This window comes from Musca autumnalis, unplaced genomic scaffold (genome assembly GCF_047663935.1).
Source record: "Musca autumnalis isolate F117 unplaced genomic scaffold, ASM4766393v1 scaffold_2, whole genome shotgun sequence".
NCBI classification, from domain to species: domain Eukaryota; kingdom Metazoa; phylum Arthropoda; class Insecta; order Diptera; family Muscidae; genus Musca; species Musca autumnalis.
In genome coordinates this window covers 202,622,794-202,641,896 of record NW_027411755.1, presented here as the reverse complement: position 1 = coordinate 202,641,896, position 19,103 = coordinate 202,622,794, and the positions used below count along the sequence as shown (strand labels likewise).

At 35.5% G+C, this 19,103-nt stretch overlaps 1 protein-coding gene across 1 annotated transcript in view; it reads left to right on the top strand.

Annotated features, from left to right (window-relative positions):
* The first annotated feature begins 402 nt into the window (after positions 1 to 402).
* LOC141395153 (lipase 3-like) overlaps positions 403 to 19,103 on the top strand; it is a 138,458-nt gene continuing 119,757 nt past the window's right edge. The window contains exon 1 of the mRNA XM_073970639.1: positions 403 to 1,437. Coding sequence (XP_073826740.1) covers positions 1,060 to 1,437 — 378 coding nt within the window. The 5' untranslated portion in view covers positions 403 to 1,059. The remainder of the gene's footprint in view (positions 1,438 to 19,103) is intronic.

Sequence of the window (19,103 nt, the reverse complement as noted above, 5' to 3'; positions counted from 1 at the left end):
TTCCAAAATATTCCATTAGCATCATTTCTTGTCCCCAAAAAATTTAAGAAATGAGGTCAAGGTCAGTGTCCGCTGCATTAACACATAGCAGTCAGTGTTACTCCATATTAAGAAGTATGGAAAACCGGAAATCACATAAGCAACACCAAACAAACCAACAAAACTAGTTATTGCATTCAGATCGTCAGAATACCCAAAATCGAACCGCCGCATTGCAACATTTTTTTTTTTCAATTATTCATGTTTTGTTGTTTCAAACCAAATTTCGGTATGATGCGAACTACATGCAGTTGGCCCCAACATGTTGTGGAGATCTTTTGCGCTCCCCATTGTAAAGCATCGTTGGCTGTGTTGGTTGTTTGACAAACCACAAAATCTAAACAAAAACAAAACAGGTGTAAATAAAACCAAAGCTTGGCTTAAACACGATCGCCAAGAAATAACAGTCAACGCTGAGAGCTCATGAAGAGCAGTCGTAATAGCAAACGGTGGATTTTTCAAAGCGGATAAAAATAAAACAAGCAAACATCTGAAACAAACGTTCGCAAAACGTTGTGAAAGATATCGAAAACAAAATAAATGAAAATTTTAAAATATGTTTTAAGGAAAATGAAATGAAAACAAAATAGTGAAGCCAAAACTTCTGCAAAGATCTGATGAAAACAAAGAAATCAATCCCTCATTGACCGTTACTAAATTTAAATTTGAAAAACAAGAAAATTTCGAAACACAATTTTATAGATCAAAGATATTTTTCCAAGTGAATTTTTAACCAAAAGGCATAAATTTGTTATATGAAAAATTATTAAAGCTGTTTCATTTTATAACGAATATTGTTTCATGAAATATCTAATCGAGTAACGTAGATATTGTGCCGTTTGTTGTGTCGGTTTTTGTTTTTTGTTTGCAAGATTGTTGTCGTTTAACCACTTCATAGTTTTTCTTGCCGTTAAAAGAAAAGTTTGTGTTTTTGTAAAGAAATAGAGGAAAAAAAGTTTACACAAAGAAAGAGGTGAAGAAAGAAAAGTCGTTAAAAAATAAACGGAAAAACTAACAACGATGATGAAAAACCTCAACACGACAACCACTACTACAACAACTATCATCAATGGCCGCCAACATTGCCGTTGCTCTGGAAAATCATTGAAAAAAAGTGAAATTATATATCGTCTATTTGGCTGTGGTCGTGGTCGTCGTGCTAGCCATGCTGGTCGTAGTGGCGGCCTTTGGCCAATTGCCATTATCTTGTATGCGTTACTGGTCTTACAGCTATTCGGAAGTTCAATGGCTTTTACCATACTTTCGCCCTTTAGCAGCTACACATCGTTGAGTTTTAAGAATCTTTTGAACAGTGTTCTACTATCGAGCAATGGCAACTTGGCCGGTGGCGGTCGTAACCTTAAATCGGATGTACTTGAAGATGCGTCATTGATAACGGTAAGAAGAGTTTCAAAAATATAAAACACAAACAATTATCAAAAGAAAAAAAATATATTTAAAATAACGTTTAACATGGATGTAAAACTGTGAATGAGTTTAAATTCATAGAAAGTTGAGCATAATTGGAGTTAATAAATTAAACCGAAATTACAAAAAAAAACTGTGACAAAATTAGTGTCTGTCGTTCATGGTGTTTGACTTTGAATTATGCAAGTAGCGATAAATTATTTTGTGAAAATTCTATAAAACAAAGTGTTCTGTAATTTGTTTATAATATTTTAGAAGTGAAAGTGACAAACTAATTAAAAATTATTTTACAATAGGGCACAACAATAGCATAGAGTTCAAACAAAACACAACAGAAAAAAGTGTCAGTTGATTTTTTTGTCAGAAATATGCTGCCCTCAGTATGTGATAACAAAACGAAGTGATTATTCAACTAATGACATTTACCCGACCCAGAAAGATACTAACAGTATTAGTTGTTAACTTATATATTTTTAATTTGGGGACCTGGTTGCGAATTTTTCTGAAATCATTGAGGCCACCACGAACCTGTCGTCTATTGCAAATGTCTGACTTCCAGCGATGCTCGTGACCGGCTACTCGAATAAAAATTGTTTTACCTAAAAATCTATAAAATAGCATCAAGGATTTGGTTTGTGGGGTTTTTAGGAGCTTTACTTGGGAACCTTTTCTCAAAAATTTACGAAATTATGTGAAGTAGGTGTTAGTTATTTTAGGTAACGGCTGTAGCGTTCCACTTGGAAATACATAATTATATCGTTGTAAACTGTAAAAATTTGGAAATTTAGTGGGGGAGGTTAACAGAAATAGTGGACCGATATAACGTTTCTTAGAAGTGGATCTAAACTTGGACTCAATACTATTATGTACAAAGGACACGACTAAATCTACTCCAATTTGTCTAGGACGGAAATGGTCTTAACCATTAAAATCATTATTTTAAGTCGTAGTTGTAAGGCTGAGTAGTGTCAAAAAATCCCACCAAATCAAATATCAAATGGCTGACATATCTGATTTTTGTCTGAACTTACTCTTCGAGTTTCCTATTGAACGATGCTTTTTGCAAAGTATAGTGAGGGAAAGTTGAATAATCTGGATACCTTTTGGTGTCGACATGTAATATTCTTGAAGCAGAGGGTATTATATTAGCTTTGTGGTATTAAATTCCGTTTCAGCTGGTCAGCTCGGAGTGTCATATACAGCGATACACTAGGATCAGGGTAAGCGTTCGTGTAAAACTTGCTTTTTTCTTACCTACATTTTTTGTGTAAGCGGTTTTAAGACCAACGTTCTACCACAGATTAAGTTCGTGACAGTGGAAATTGTGTAAAATGACATAATACTCTCCTGTCGGATTAAGTGAAAATACTAAAGTAATTTTTGAGAGATTTGCGATTAGGAGGGATTCGGTGAAGGTTAAAGGTTGCACCGAATGCTTCAGGCTTTTGGAGACTCGTTTATTTTGCAGTTTACACTTCCTTGTGACACGGTTGATAACAGTTCGACTATTGTTCGAGACTTCCTTTGTTCGACCAATCATGTTCGTCAAAGGTGAACAAGATGTGTTCTTTTATGTATATTGCTCAGTTTAAATTCGTGGGCAGATTAGACGGTCAATTTCAATTTCTACCTTTTTGCACCAACCTCTAACAAACAAAGTTTCAGAGGTTGTTAGCGTCATATGATAAACATCTGGCGAATGCTCGGGCTTGATATTTCAAGTTGTTTTCAAATATTCGACCCTTGTACGACATTTTCAACATAGAACCACAGTTTGATGCAGCATTCAATGTGGTCACATTTTCCAACCGAATTATATGTTGCTGCAGGGTGCATAGTACCTTTTACGGCATTACCTATTTTCCAAAGGAATAATCAGTGGTGTGCATACCTTTTTGCAGAAAGTGGTTGCAGAATGGCTGAGAAGCACCAGACGAGGGTGCTGTGATAGGTCAAATCTCCAGCAAAAAATCTCTTGTATCACCCCCCACAAAAGTTCAACATGTGTCGCTAAAATGTATCGCACGATAACTTTCTAGATATAAATAAGGCTTGAATATGGACTATTTCGGTCCACTCCTTCGTGTACCTTCCACACAAAATTTTACAAAAGTGCAGTTTAAGACCACCTCTTGGATTCCTTTGAATTTTTTTAGAAGATTGTACCTATTACACGATACATCTTTTTTCGGGGCAAGTCCTTACTTTTAGAGGTAATGGCTCAACAGCTCTAAAAAACCCCTTCCGGCACCAATTAAATTTACTGAACGATTTATCCGATTTGGCTGAAATTTTGTACCTCGGGAAATTTCTTCCTAAACTACAATAGGTATATATCACAAAAGTACGTCCCTCAAAAAAAAATAATAAGTTTTGCTTAAGTGCAGTATCGAATGTCCTCCTTGTGGTATTGTTTCAGCGATATTATTATTTTCATGGGCAAGTACATCCTACGGAGATCCAAAAAGTGCCGATGGGCGCTATAAGGATCGAGAATCATTGGTCCACATTGGTTCTCACAAACTTAAATTAAGTTCCTTCTGGTACCTCCCTCACAAAAGTTCAAATTTTTCGCATAAGTTACTCTCTGTGGTACTGTTTACAGCGATATAATTGTTTTCTTACTTAGGCAAGTCCATGGCAATTTAATTCGCCCGTGACGTAAAAATCTTCATCTTGGTCTACACTGGAACATCCAGGATGGTTGGAAAATGTACACGGCGAGCCTGAACTAACATTAAATGATAGGTGCTTACACCTGGGAAGTTTTTGCGGATTTTGAAACTAAAAAATTCATAGATGAGAAAAATTAAATAAATCGGGGTCAAAGTTCACATGTTTAGAGTTTTTTTGGTTTTCATGATTCTGCTTGGAAACCGCAAGTCCTATTGAAATGGGACTAAGAAAAGTGTTGTAGAAGTGGAAATTCTCTACAAGGTTGGCCTTTATGACATTTTCGTAGGTTTTACCATTTTTGAGATATAGAAGTTCAAATTGGGACAATGCACTGACTTTATACAGCTAATTGTCACTTCTACCTCCTATAAATGTGCCTTGCTTCTACCTTCTTTTCGATGATTTTCTGAATTTCAAACTATAGCTATACAATAAACTGTAAAAATAGAGCAGACCCAAAGAACGGATGTTGAATTCATCGCTAGGTATCAGTCCTTGAGTACATCAACGGCAATTCATAATTTGGAAAAACACAAAAATGTAATTCTTATAGTGATTTAGAATTTATTTTTATTCTGAAATCATAAAACGACAAGATATTTTATTATATTAGTGTATTAGTATTAAACTTAAAATAAATTGTTACCAATTGTTCTTCTTGAAAATAATTCTAATTACCAATTGGAATACATGCAAAACGTCGGACAATATGTATAAGAATATTTTGTAATTATGGTTCCACTTGTTTTCACAATACAAATGGAACAATTTTAATACTCTTCGTACCCTTAAAGTTCAAATCGTCAAAAATATACCTCTATGACCCATAGCAACACTTTTACAAATTTTCAAGATTTTAAAAATTAGATAGGAGCGTTTTGCTTAGGCTATTACTCAATTCTTTATGACATTTAAATAATGTCATTATAGTCCCAATAAATAGAAGATAAATATTCATTTATATTTAATTATATTTTATTTGTATTTATTCCACAAAAAAAAATAAACCTAATATTTTCTAATAATTTATTAACCAAACAAATGTAAATGTACCCTACCAACACTTCCTTTCTAAAGGGAATGGGACAACCAACTTGGTCCAAACTTTGGATCTCATAATATTTTCTCAAAATTTAGTTTAACTTCAGTGATATTATGTTTTCCATGGACAAGCCCATGCTTCCAGGCATACTGGTCCAAATGAGTAGTGGGGGCGATATCTTTCGAAAAGATATGACCCCCAAAATATGAAAGAAAATTTAAATTCACATAGGCTGAGAGTATATCTCTGTCGGCAAAGCCGAATGATAATTTTTTACTTGTTTTGATCTACCTTTATCATTCTACATGGCACAATTTCCCGAAAAACCTGGCCAAAACTCTAAAAATTAATGGCTTTTGACCTTTGGGTACTTATGTTTTTTGGGGTCGCTGATTTCATTTTTCATATCATTAGCCCTCATGGGGGACACGAAAGGGTTCTCTTTGGTCCCCTTTCCCTTAAAATGTAATCGTACTAAATCAAAATATTACACTATGCAACACTGAAAATGCAAACAACTTCTAGTATGCATTATTTGAAAGTACATATTTAGACTTCAAAAACCCTAGTAGGGTTTTGTCCTGTCAGATCCAGTTCGGATTTTATGGCCTCATCTAAACCGGGCTAAATCTACACTTTTTTGCATTTATCAGGCTTTTATCTCAGAAACGAAAAGGAATTTGGCCTTGCTGTCTACAGCAATATTGTAGCCCTAAACTAGTAGAAATTATCTTTAAAAAAACACACACATAAGAAAAACTCCATCTAGGGCATCAAAATCTATAAAATACAGTTGAACCTCGATTTTCCGGGAACCTCCATTATCCGTGATAGAAAAGAAATGTTGGACTTTGTTCCATTTCCTCTATTTTTCGTTATAAACGTCATTACCCGGCATTAAAAGAACAATTTCCAATTAATTTGATTAAGAAAACTAAAGGTAAACAAAGAAAAACTGGAAATTCTCCCGTATTACACAATTTGTGTATTTATGGTATCACAAAAACCATGGGACAAAGTCAATTCAGATGACTCTGATGTTGATGATATTAAGTATCTTTTAAAATTTTGGTGGATTGCCGTAACAAACTTAAAAAAAATTGCAGATTTTCGTATTATTGTACGATACTATGCCATTTTCACTTCAAAATATGTTTAAAATCTGCATAAAAGCATTGCCTCCATTATCCGGGAAAATCGATTATCCGTAATACCTCCGATTCCGACCATCACGGATAATTGAGGTCCGACTGTATAGAAAATTGTATATAATTGCTGAAATTCTGGTCAATATGTCCATATTTAGATTTGGAAATTTTCCTTGCCGCTATTGTCAGTTTGTCGGTGAGAGATGGTATTGAGAGGCAAAGGGGTGTCATATGCCTCACCTCTCTCTCCAACAAACTAACAGTTGCCGCAAGGAAAATTGGCAAATGTTGCAACCATTTGCAAAAATCTTCCAAATAAAGTTCTCAACAATTCTTTAGAACATTCTGAAACTCTAAAATGCTTACTTCGTGTTGTTTCAGCGGTATTTTGCATCATATCTTTTACAACACGTATTTCAACAAGTAAAAAAGTATCAGTCGGCTTTGCCGACAGAGATATACCCTCAGCTTGTGTATATTGAAACAATTTTTTCCCAAAATACATATGTATTTAGGTGGTTTTAAAACTTTTGGGCGTTTGAACCGACAAAAATTTTGATTAGGATTAAAGATCAAAAGTTTTGCGGAGGATATACTAAAAGGAATGGATCGACATTGACCGTTATGGAAGTGGATCTCCAGCCACAACATATGGTGCCATAGGGGGTTTTTACACTATTCGGGCTGTTTGCTCAAGAAGTATGGACTTGCCCCTAAAAAAACTTTTACCATCGTAATTGAGGCAGCGAATGCAAGTTGCTTCAACAAAAATCAAAGTGATTCGAGGGCAGGTCTTAAAGTGAACTTATCCGAAATTTTGTGTGGAAGGCACCGGGTGGAGTTGACAAATATAGTCCATATTTGAACCTGATCTATATCTGGTAGATATATTAGGATGTGTAAAGTGTAGACCAATTCGGCCATTCCCTTCAAGAGTTACAGTACGAACAATTTTTCAGAACATTTCTAAACTTTTGTGGGGGAGGTACCTGAAGGAGTGGACCGATATGGCTTATCTTCAAACTTAAACTATGTTTGGACAAAATATTACTAAGGCCATATTTTGGACCGAATCGGCAGATCCGTTCAAGAGTTATCTTGCGCTCCAACCAACTCACACGGTGTCATAGGGGTTTTTTGCAACTTTCGAGCTATTTTCTCAGGAAGTACGGACTTGCCCTTGATGAAATTTGTACCGTCGTATAGAGGGCAGTGAATACAAGTTGTTAAAACAAAAATCAAAGCGATTCGAGAGATGGCCCTAAACTGAACTTCTCCGAAATTTTGTGTGGCTGGTACCCGAAGGAGTGGACCTATTGAGACAATATTGGAACCTCATATTACTCTGGTAGAAAGTTTACGCTATATGTACAAAGTATGGACCAAATCGGTTACTTCCTTCAAGAGTTATCGTGCGCACAAATTTTCCGAACATTTCCGAACTTTTGTGGGAGATGTACCGGAAGGAATGGACCGATATAACCCATCTTCGAACTTAAACTATGTTTGGATGAAATATTACGAAAGCAAAATTTTGTACCGAATCGGTTGATCTGTTCAAGAGTTATCGTGCGCTCTAGCCAGCCAGCCAGCCAGACGGACGGACATTGCTCAATCGACTCCAAATTGTCTGAAACACATTTCGTCCAAACATACTTGGGGTCTAAAACCATTATTTCGATGAGGCACATTTTGCCCGTATAAAGGTGTATATTAGGGTTAAAACGCATAGGCGTGTAGAGCATGAAAAACTATTATGAAATACGGTGTCCTTTTTCTCTATCGCGAAAAAAGTTTCCGCACCAAATGCATTGAAATTCAGTAATGCATTATTTAATTTTATTTGTTATAATGACATATACGCTTTTCTTAAAAACGTGTAAATAGTTTTAATCTAATTTAAAATCAATATCAAACCATTCTGGACCAATTTGTTATCAAATCTCGACATTTCGGAGCATTTAATGCATCTTTGACAATATTGCAATTTCTTGTTTTTCTTTATAAACTCTTTTTAAATCGGACAAGAGAATATGTGGTCATTTGCAACGAATTCGCGAAAGTTACAGACTATTTTTAATGACTTTGCTGGTGAGAATCTTATTTGTTTTCTATAAATATTTATTCAAACGAAGCGAATTTAAATTTTTAAATATAAAAAATATCAAAAGGACCACCGTGGTGCAATGGCTAGCACGTCCGCCTTGCACTCAGAAGGTCTGCGGTTCGAATCCCAGGCCAAGCAACATCAAATTTACAACGGTGACAAAATTCCTCTCAGTAATGTTGGCGACATTTCCTGAGTATTTCAGCCATGTAAAACTTCTCTACAAAAGTGGTGTCTTAGACACGCAGTTCGGACTCGGCGATAAAAAGTAGGTCCCATATCATGGAGCCAATATGAATCGGCGTGCACTCATTGATATGAGAGAAGTCTCCCTTGTCCCTTCGGGGATGTTGGGGGAACATATGTATGTATTTAGTAATTGCAGTCGGTGCGGAAACTTTTTTCACCGAATCGACTTAAAAAACGTGTTTTCGTTATCAGGACAATATTCTGCACATGGTGCTGGGGTGGTATTTTTTTGGTTATACCCCTAGTGTATATACCCACGTTAACATAAATGCTGAGGGTATAAAAAAACTCATCAAAATATGATACCGTGATCGTGACCTTTTTTCTCAAAAATTATTTCCAGTAAGGGAATGAATGAACTTTTAATGAATTAGTATTTGTAAGAAAATACTATGAAATGAAATAGGAAATTTTCTCAAAAAAAAAAAAAAAAAAAAAAAAAAAACTCATCAAAATATGATACTGGGATATGAGAAATTATTATTTGTATGTTTGAGACTTTGTCTTCTTGGGCTATAGGGATTGTTAGTTGCGAAAAATTGCATAATTTTATTGCATCTGATCTCAAAGCTTAGGATACGTGTGTTGGTTTTAAACATAACGCCCATATCTTATAATGAGATAACTTCCCTTTTGTTTTTTTGAGTTATTAATTCTCCTTTCATACATTAGGGCAAGTCACATCTAAAGATAAACATGAAGGCCCGAAAAGCATGAAGATTACTCAAATATAGTGTGTATTCAACGACATGGAAATGTATGTATAAATATACATGGCTACATATTTATGCATCTAATTAACAGGTATTTTGGTATTTCCCATTTAAAATGTTGAGTTTGTTTGCCTACAAACCTAAATGCAGTCATTATGATATAATAAGAGATTGTCTATTACAGAAAACCATTTTCGTCTCTCAACATTAATTTGTAAATATGTACTTTAACAATCACTTTCAAATTCATAGAGGTATCTAGCACCAGCAGGGCTAATTAACTTCAAGTTACTAAAGGTAGAAAATAAATTAAAGCAAACCTTGAGGATTTAACTATATTTGAATACAAGAGAATGAGAGAGAGAGAGAAGTCTCCCTTGTACCTTCGGGAATGTTTATGGGAACATATAAAATTTCATTTAGGTTCTGAAATAATTTTACCTAAGTTTAAACTTGTATTCTTGTGATGCATTTCTATAGGTCATAGCATTGTGAGCTAAAGATCAAATAATATTGTCATATATTATCAATTGGCCCTAGACCATGGTAAGTTAATGGACTTTTCATTGAGTGCATTCGTTGGCTTATCATGTGATAGGGTCAATTGTGTTAATTGATTAGAACATCCATTATTGTGACCATTCAAATTAATTGAAACCAACCATCAAACCAAAATTTATTGGAAATAATTGATGTAAACAAAAATTAATTACATACTTTAAAAGTTCACTCTGCCAAATTGATCCTAATTAGCTCAGTAACCCCATTTTTTTCTCACACTGCTTTTTCGCTCAAAATGCTATAAGCACAGCAGATAAGCCCTTAAAAGCTTTAATTAAAAAAGGCCAAAAAGCCTTAATTCACAAAAAATAAATAAATAAATAAATAAATAAATAAAAGTGTATTTATTCCGTTTTGAAAATAGAATAATGTAAAACAAATATGACACAAAAAAAAGAAACTAATGCATTATAGGCTGTTTATCTCAAAACAAATCTGCTACTACTGCTGGCATCTATCAAATATACTGATTTTAAGTTAAATTCTATTTTTGAAGCAGACACAATTTTTCTCTACATAATTTATTTCTAAAGAATATCGCAAAACTTTTTTATGATGATATAGATATGTTCCGAAAACAGGAATTCAAGAGTTAATCTTCATTATAATTCTTCGAAAGTTTACCCACAAATCAATCACAGCGTTCGTGGATTTTTGAGGCAGACCTTAGGCCAGAAATTGAGAATTTCATCTTTGCACAGATCGATCAATGGTCGATGGTGGACCTAAATGGTCTATAATAAGATCCTTAATTTTGGTATTTTACTAACTGAGTTTTAGAAGTTTCCAGCGTTACTTTTTTCGGCGTTTGTAGGGACGTTTGAGAGACCCAATCAATACAATCTACACGAAAAAAATCCATAATCCTTTATATATTACAAGAACACAACTTGGGTTGGCGAAAATCGCCAAAGAATCCTCGAAGAGACCTTTAACTACACCTAAACAAAAATTTTGAACGTTCCATGAACGCTCCATTTTCGAACTTAAATCCTGTTTGAGATGTAGCGTGTAGCGAAAATTTTTTAACTTTAGTGGAGCAGGTACCTGAAGGAGTGGACCGATATGTACCATCTTCGATCTTAATATAAGACTAGCATAGCCTTGTCCGCGTTGCTAGCCCGTCGTAATGAGTTTTAATGATAACTTATTATGGACTTTAAGCTTGACACTTTAAAAATAGGTATTTTCTGCCTCACTTTTTCGGTCCATTGTCAAACCGAGGAGGATTTTAATTTAACTTTCTTTTCTCTTACGGACTTTTTCGGATTTTTTCGTCCATTGATGCTGTTTAGGATTTATGATCGTCCATGTCCCCTTTCTTAATCCTAAAGCGATCTAATTATAAAAGTTGAAAAATGGTTAAGTCGAATTCTTATTCTTGAGACTTATATGTTTTAGTTTTTCATGGCCGAAGGACCGTTGAACCTCACCATTTAAGGAAATTTGTAAATATATCGTTTTTCTTGATCGGGGGCACAAGGACCGTTGTCTCGAAAATTAATTTGCAACCCGATTATAAAACAATACGCCCCCAATATTCGTCTTCAAATATATAGCATTTTGGACCACGGGACGTTCCTGAACATTTTCTGAAAATTGCATGAAATTAGGTTTAGTAGTTTTGGAAAAATAATGTATTGAAAAGAGTGGGCGTGGGCATCAGGTTTCAAGATTTAACTTATTTAAAAATGTGGACGTGGTCCGGTATTTTGGCTCCAAATATGTACCTAGTGTACACACAACCCCATTGTCCCTCAAAATTTATGCTGAAACCGATATAGTCATAAATTTGGCTTATAAATATAGCTTTTAAACGAAAGGCGAGGGGAAGGTACCTCACCTCCTCCGAAGTTCATAAAATATATGTAACAACGGCAAACCTTCAGCTGCAAATTTAATGGAAATCGGTTCAGTAGTATTGGAGATAACATAATTTAAAAAAGCAGGCGTGGTCGGGTCTTTAGACATCAAAGAAGTATCTGGATTGTAGATTAATTCGTAAATTTGTAAGCCGATACATTCGTAGTTTTTTTGCAAATATAGCGTCTTTAAAAATATCGCATATGTTAGGTATCTCGCCCCCTCTGGAATTCAATTAAATATGTAGCCAGTTTTCGGGGTACATTTCCTGACAAATTCAGGAAAATAGTCGCAGTTGTTTTTGTAGAGAAAAATTTATTTGAAAAGTGGTAAAATGTTCCTTCCATGAAAACCTTAGTTGACGGCATTTGATTTTTATTCATAAAGATATGGCATTTTTTAAATATGGCAAAGAGAAGTACCCCTCCCCCTACGAAAATCAAGAAAATCCTAAAAAAAATTCAGGAAAATCGGTTCAGTTGTTTTGTAAATGTAACATATTTTATAAAGTGGGCGTGGTCAATCTTTGGGTCCCAAATAAGTAGGTAATGCCAGAGACACAAAAATAATTGTCTCCCAAATTAATTTCCCGATACATTCGTAATTATTGTAAATATAGAATTTTTGAAGAAATGGGTTATAGGGAAAGTGCCCCGCGCCCTCCGAAATTCTACAAAATGTTCAGCCCATTTTAACCGGGGGTCATCCCTGTACATTCCCTGACAATTTCAGAAAAATCGGTTCAGTAGTTTTTGTAGAAAAGATAAAAATTGAAAATAGAGAAAAGTGGGCGTAAAAGTGGTCGTGTTCAAATTTCTTTGCATAAAAACCTAAGTCGGGTTATGGCGAACATTTATCCAAATCGGTCCAGCCGTTCTCAGCTGATGCCATTTTTATTAGTAAAGATTTGCCGAAATATTACGATATGTAAAGTTTGGAAGAACCCAGTATACAGTTCGAAAGTTATCGTGCTAACCAGCCGTTGGACCGTTTGGGTTTTTTATGTTTAATGTAATTTTTTTCTGAATGTATGGACCTATAATAATAATAGTTCCACAAACATCCCAGAAGGGACAAGGGAGACTTCTCTCATGCCAATGAGTTCAACCCGATTCATATTAGCTCAATAATATGGGACCTACTTTTTATTGCCGAGTCCGAACGGCGTGTCTAAGATACTACTTGTAGAGAAGTTTTACATGGCTGAAATACTCAGGAAATGTAGCTAACATTACTGAGGGGTATTTTGTCACCGTTGAAAAATGTTTGATGGTGGCACCCAAAGTATGGACCTGCCCCTGAAAAAAACGTATACTGTGGTAATGAGGGTCAGCAAATACAAGTTGTTGGAAAAAAAAAAACGATTCGCGAGCAGGTTTTAAACTGCACAATTCCGAACTAGTGTTTGGGAGGTATCCGAAGGAGGGACCAATATAGCCCATGATGGGACCTGATCTATGTCTAGTAGAAATAGTATGCTTTGCTTACTGCTTTACGATGGCTGAATTTTGGACCGAATTGTTTGATCAGTTCGAGACTTGTCATGTGCTCCATTGTACATGTACATTGTATATATTGTACATATTGTCCTCGTTAGCCTAAAGGCTGAGGGTATAATTCAAGCGTTGCAACAAAGACTGTGTGTGGAAGGAGAGGTCCTAAATATTGGGCCATATCGAAGTCCATATCTAGGTTTTCTCTAGCAAACAAACTATATTGTTGTAGTCACGCTCGCATTGACTACCCCATATTAAACGTAACTAAAGCGAAAGAGTGTTTAACATGTGCGAAGAAGCATTAAATACTTTCGTATGTAGCAGAGGAAAGATTTGCAAAGGTCAAATGGGATGCTCAATGCAGAAGTTATCGTGTCATCAGCCATTTTAGATTGTGGCAACAGGGTATTGTGGAGCTTTTGGGCCATTACCTCTAGAAGAGTGAATGTGCCCCAAAAAATCTACCGTCGCACAGTGGTTCGAATTGTTTTTCTTGGTCAAAACTCTGTAAATTTTGAGCTGGTATGCAGTGGCTGGAGAGCTCGAACCGAATAATGCGTTCTTCCACACTTTGGTTATCGTAATATTTCTTCGAATACTAGATAAAATTCGAAGGTGGTGCCTATAGGTCCACTCCTTCCGGTACCTTCCCCACGAAAGCTCGAAAATATTCCCTAAAATGGTACGCGCGATATCCCATATACGCAGCAACCTTGGGGTACCACTCACACAAATTTTCAACATTTTTGTATGGTTAAAGGTCTGTTCGAGGATTCTTTGAAAATTTTTACCGAAGGTTTCCAAGTGATCCTGTTTACAGCGATATTATGTTTTTCGTAGGCAAGTATGGTACAAAAGCCCTATCTATCGATATCCCCCGCAAATTTGTGATCTTTAATCCAATCCATATTTTTGTCGGTTCATACCAACATTTTGAAAACCAAAATAAATACATGTTTTTTTTTGGGAAAGAGAGTTTCACTCCACACTGGCTGAGGGTATTAGGGATATGTAAGTCTACTTTCGATTAATCGATTAGTCGACTTTTTGCAGTTAAAAGTCTAAAGTACAGTACACATTGTCAGTTTTGAATGATGATTTTTTGCAATTATCGATAACTGTCCAACCGTCCAGCAACCACAAAATATTTTGTGGTTGCATGATGAATGACAATAATGAACACTAGCAAGCAGGGAGGGAAAATCGCATAATCGATTATCTTGTGATCGTTTTTCGAGTTTGCCCACTGATTGCTGACTGGGAGGTTTTACAGTTTTGGCGGTTTTACATTTTCGAAAATCGATCATAATCGATTTTCTGCGGTTATGAAAAAGTCGAAAGTCGAGTTTTAGGACAAGTGAAATAATCGCCAGACCGAAAAATTGCATTTTTAGTTTTAGACCAAAATCGAAAAGTCGAAAAATCGATTATTGCTTTCCATTAAGCTGGGTACACATTGTCAGTTTTGAATGACAGCTTTGTTGTTGCTTGCTAGTGTGGCCGTTCATTTTTGTCATTCATCATGCAACCACAAAATGTTTGTTTGTTTGTCGACAAAGCCGACTGATACTTTTTTACTTGTTTTCTCCAGAAATTTGCAAAAATTAAGTATTTTCCAAAATTGGGAAACATTTTTCGTCTTTAGGAGCACGCCACGCCCACACCAGCCAATATTTTGATCTAATTTTTTTGCTTTCCTTAGTTTCAATATGTTTACTGTCGAATCCCGTAAAGAAATTAACAATCGGTGACAAAACAACAGATGGGGTTTTGGCCAGGAAAATCGATTTCTGAACCACCCTGCGTCGTATTAGGAGCCAAGAGGATAACCTGCTTCAAAAATTTCAAGCCGACCAGAGACGAATCCATTATCTGCACTTTATCGAAAATGTTTGATGTACTGTAGCGATACAGTACATATTCAAACCGAATCTTTTGACTCCAAATTGTCTAAAACGCCTTTCGACCAAACAAACATAGGGTCTAATACATACCATTATTTCGACAACGCACATTTTTGATCGTATGCCTTGTTGGCCTGAAGGCGTGGAGTACAAAAAAATCTATTTTAAGAATCGTTAGAAGAACGCTAAAACTGCAACCAAAGAAAAGAAAACTTTAGCTATCCAATTAGAAAAGCAATTTTCTTTTTCTTCAATGAAAGAAAAATTTCTTTTAATTTTTTTTGTCTGTTCTGCTGTTTGGCCGTCTTCTGCGACTACAACTTCCAATGATCTCCACTGAAATAGAAACGTTTTTCATTCAAGTGAGAGTTTTGTTATTATTACGAATCGTGACTGCTGTTTTAGTTCTAGTCGTCTGGATTTCTTAATACAATTGAAAAAGAAAACGAATATGAATGAAGTGATGCTAAGAAAACAACAACAACAACGGAAAATAATTGGAACGTAACAAATTTGTGACAATAAAAATTAGTACAATGTCTTACCATAAACAGCCAAAAGCAACATCATTAACACAGAGATGATGATCACTCACTCTGTGGCCTTAGTCATTGTTGAAAAAAAAGAGTTTTTAAGTAATTAAAAAAAAAATGTCGTTGGTGGTTGTCTCGGGGTGTTGTAAATTGTTTCTAGTCCAGTGAACTCCCCTCAGGGGGGAGGTTCTATGTTAGACTTTTTCCATGACAATGGTAAAGAACATGACCAGTAATTCTACTAGGTTGGGATTAAGCCTTCCCTTCTCTCTATTCATTCACTGTACGAGTGAGTGTTTGTGCAGACTACATCATCATCATCATCAAACAAAAAATTATTGCCTTTATAGGTAAATGTTTATTGCTTTGGAAAACAACACATGTAGTTCCATGACTACCTAGGTTTTTCTTTTCTTCTTTAGGAATGAAAAATAATGAAAATGTTTACATTTTATAGAAAAAAAAAACTACAAACAAAAACAACAAATCTACAGTTATTTTCAATAATAAACAACAACAAACATTTATTTGTATATACGTTAGCTTACCTGTGAGAATAACATCGCGTGTTAAGTTCAACTTAACCCTCACCATTGCTGCTGGTGCCCAACAAGCGCTACTTCCCAATAGAAATTCTACCTTTTTGCCATAAAATTGAACAATGAATGTGGGCTTTTTGTTTCTTTTTGCTGCTGCTGTTGCTGCATTACAAAGCCATAAACTCATTTATTTCATTGAAGTTTTGTTGTTGTTATTTTGTTTGTTATAATAAACTGGTCAATGAACTCGTGGAAAGAAAAGAAAACCGCATCTCTGTAGTCGTCGATCTATTAACTCATCGAATGGTGTGTGTTTGGCCAATACTCCCCAATGAATGGTGTTTGTGGAACAGCTTAATTTATATCAGCCATCAGGGGGCTGCAAAAGATGAAGAAATATTAGAAAAATAGGTTAAAATAAATTATGAACTGGTAGGGAAATGTGTGAAATAAATTAACACCAAAACTTTAGCGAAATATCTAATTTTGTTTAGGAATTTTAGAGAGTAGAATTCTATTGGTAGGTGGGAAAAAAAGGTGCAGCAAAATGAAGATAATAAAAATAAATTTCCAGCAATAAATTGGGAGCCAAATGAGGGGAATAAGATACGAGGGGAACTAGAAAGGTTTGCGCCCTAGACGCCACTTGACATTTTGTTTGGGAAGTTTGACAGTTTTTAATCTAAACGTTCTAAGGACAGTTTGACATACGATCATGTATTGTGTTGTTTACAGTGACTTGAAAAATTCGCTTTGAAAAAAAAAACAAGTGAGAACGGCTTTAAGTTCGGCCACCCTCCACCACGAGTTATATTGAAGTAAAACTGAACAATTACTTTCCTTTCGTTTATGAAGAATACTAAATACCAAATTCCAGCAATGTCGGTAAAACTATGTGGCTAAATTTCAAAATACCGAAAACTGGGAGATACCATTCTATGGGAGCTATATAAAAGCGTGGACCAGTACGGACTAATTTCGTGGTGAAAATTTTTACCACTAACGAAGACTAAATACCAAATTTCATACATTTCGGTGGAATATTGAAGCCACAACCTTCAAAAAACCGAAAATCGGTAGGTATAGTTCTATGGGGGGCGATATGAAGGCGTAAACCTATACCTACAAATTTCAGGTGGAAAGTTTTACACCCCCAACAAGGACTAAGTACCAAATTTCAGCCATTTCAGTGTGATAATGAAGCTAAAACCTTCAAAATACCGAAAATCGGGTGGTACCGTTCTATGGTGGCTATATCGGAACGTGAACCGATATAGCCCATTTGCAATACTAAACATCCTAGGAGTAATAGAAACTTCTGTACCAAATTACAAAGCTCTATTATAAAAATTGCGAGCTGACCTTGATTTCAACAGACGGACATGGTTATATCGACTTAGAATTTTACCCTGACCAAGAATTTATATACTTTATAGGGTCTCCGATGAATATTTTGATCAAATTAAATCTTTGTTTGATAAATGACCATCCTATAGCACTATGAAAAACTGGTTCAATGAATTCAATCGTGACCGACACTCGCCAAAAAACGAAGGTAGTGAGGGTCGTCCAAAACAGCCGTTGTGCCAGAAAAAAATTAAGACGTGAGTGAACGGATAAGCGAGATCGCCGTGTTATATACCGTGAGATAGAGGCATCCTTGGGTATTTCTTCCACCAACTAACATTTGATATTGCATGAAAAGTTTAGACCAAATCAGTTGCTCCGTTTATGAGACATTGCACTTACCATGTTATCGAATATTTTCGAACTTTTGTGGGGAAGGTACAGGAAGGAGTGGACCTATAAGCACCGCCGTCGAATTTTGTCTAATATTCTAAGAAATATTACGATATGCAATGTGTGGAACAACGCAGTATTCGGTTCGATCGTTGTCGTGCGCATCCTGGCTGTATGAGTTTTTTACAATTTTCGGGCCACTCAAAAAAGTCGTACCATCGTAATAGGGGCTTTGAGTGCAACCTGTTGCAAGAACAATCAAAACGATTCGAGAGGGAGGTACCCGAAGGAGTTGACATATATACTCCATATTCTAAACGGATCTATGTTCCGTAGAAATATTACGATGTGCAAAGTATTGATCGAATCGGTTACTGCCTTCGATAGTTACCGTGCACACATTTTAGCGAAAAGTTTTGAACATTTGTGGGGGAGGTACCGATATGTCCGATCTTACAACTTTTTTTAATTGTGCCCAAAATATAACGACTTCCAAATTTTGGAGCGAACCGGTTTATCTGTTCGATAGTTATCGTGCGCTTCATCCACTACACATGGTACCATAGCGGGTTTTTACAGCTTTCGGGCCATTTCCTCAGGAAGTATGGACTTGCCCCTTAAAAAACTTGTATCATTGCACTATAGGTAATTTGCCCAGTTTTTGAGGCAAAAAGTACATTTTGCAATTTTTAATAATAAGAATTTTTTTAGTTGACATTGAAAAAATAACATGTCAAAATGTATGATTATAAAAAACTTTTTTCAAAATAGCTCCAGCAACGCGGTTTAAATTGCAGTCAAAGTGAAAATTGAAAAACTAAAAAATGTAAATTACAAGGGTTATTTTAAGGTGTTTAAAAGAGCGGAAATAAAATCCAAATACAATTTTTTGTAAAATGGCATAGATTAGCCAATGCGAGTGGAATTTATTTAATGTATAATATACAGTCTGTCGCAATAGTTTGTATGCAATATATTTATTATTATATTTGTACCACCAACATCCCAGGCAGGACAAGGGAGACTTCTCTCATATCAATGAGTGCACCCCGATTCATATTAGCT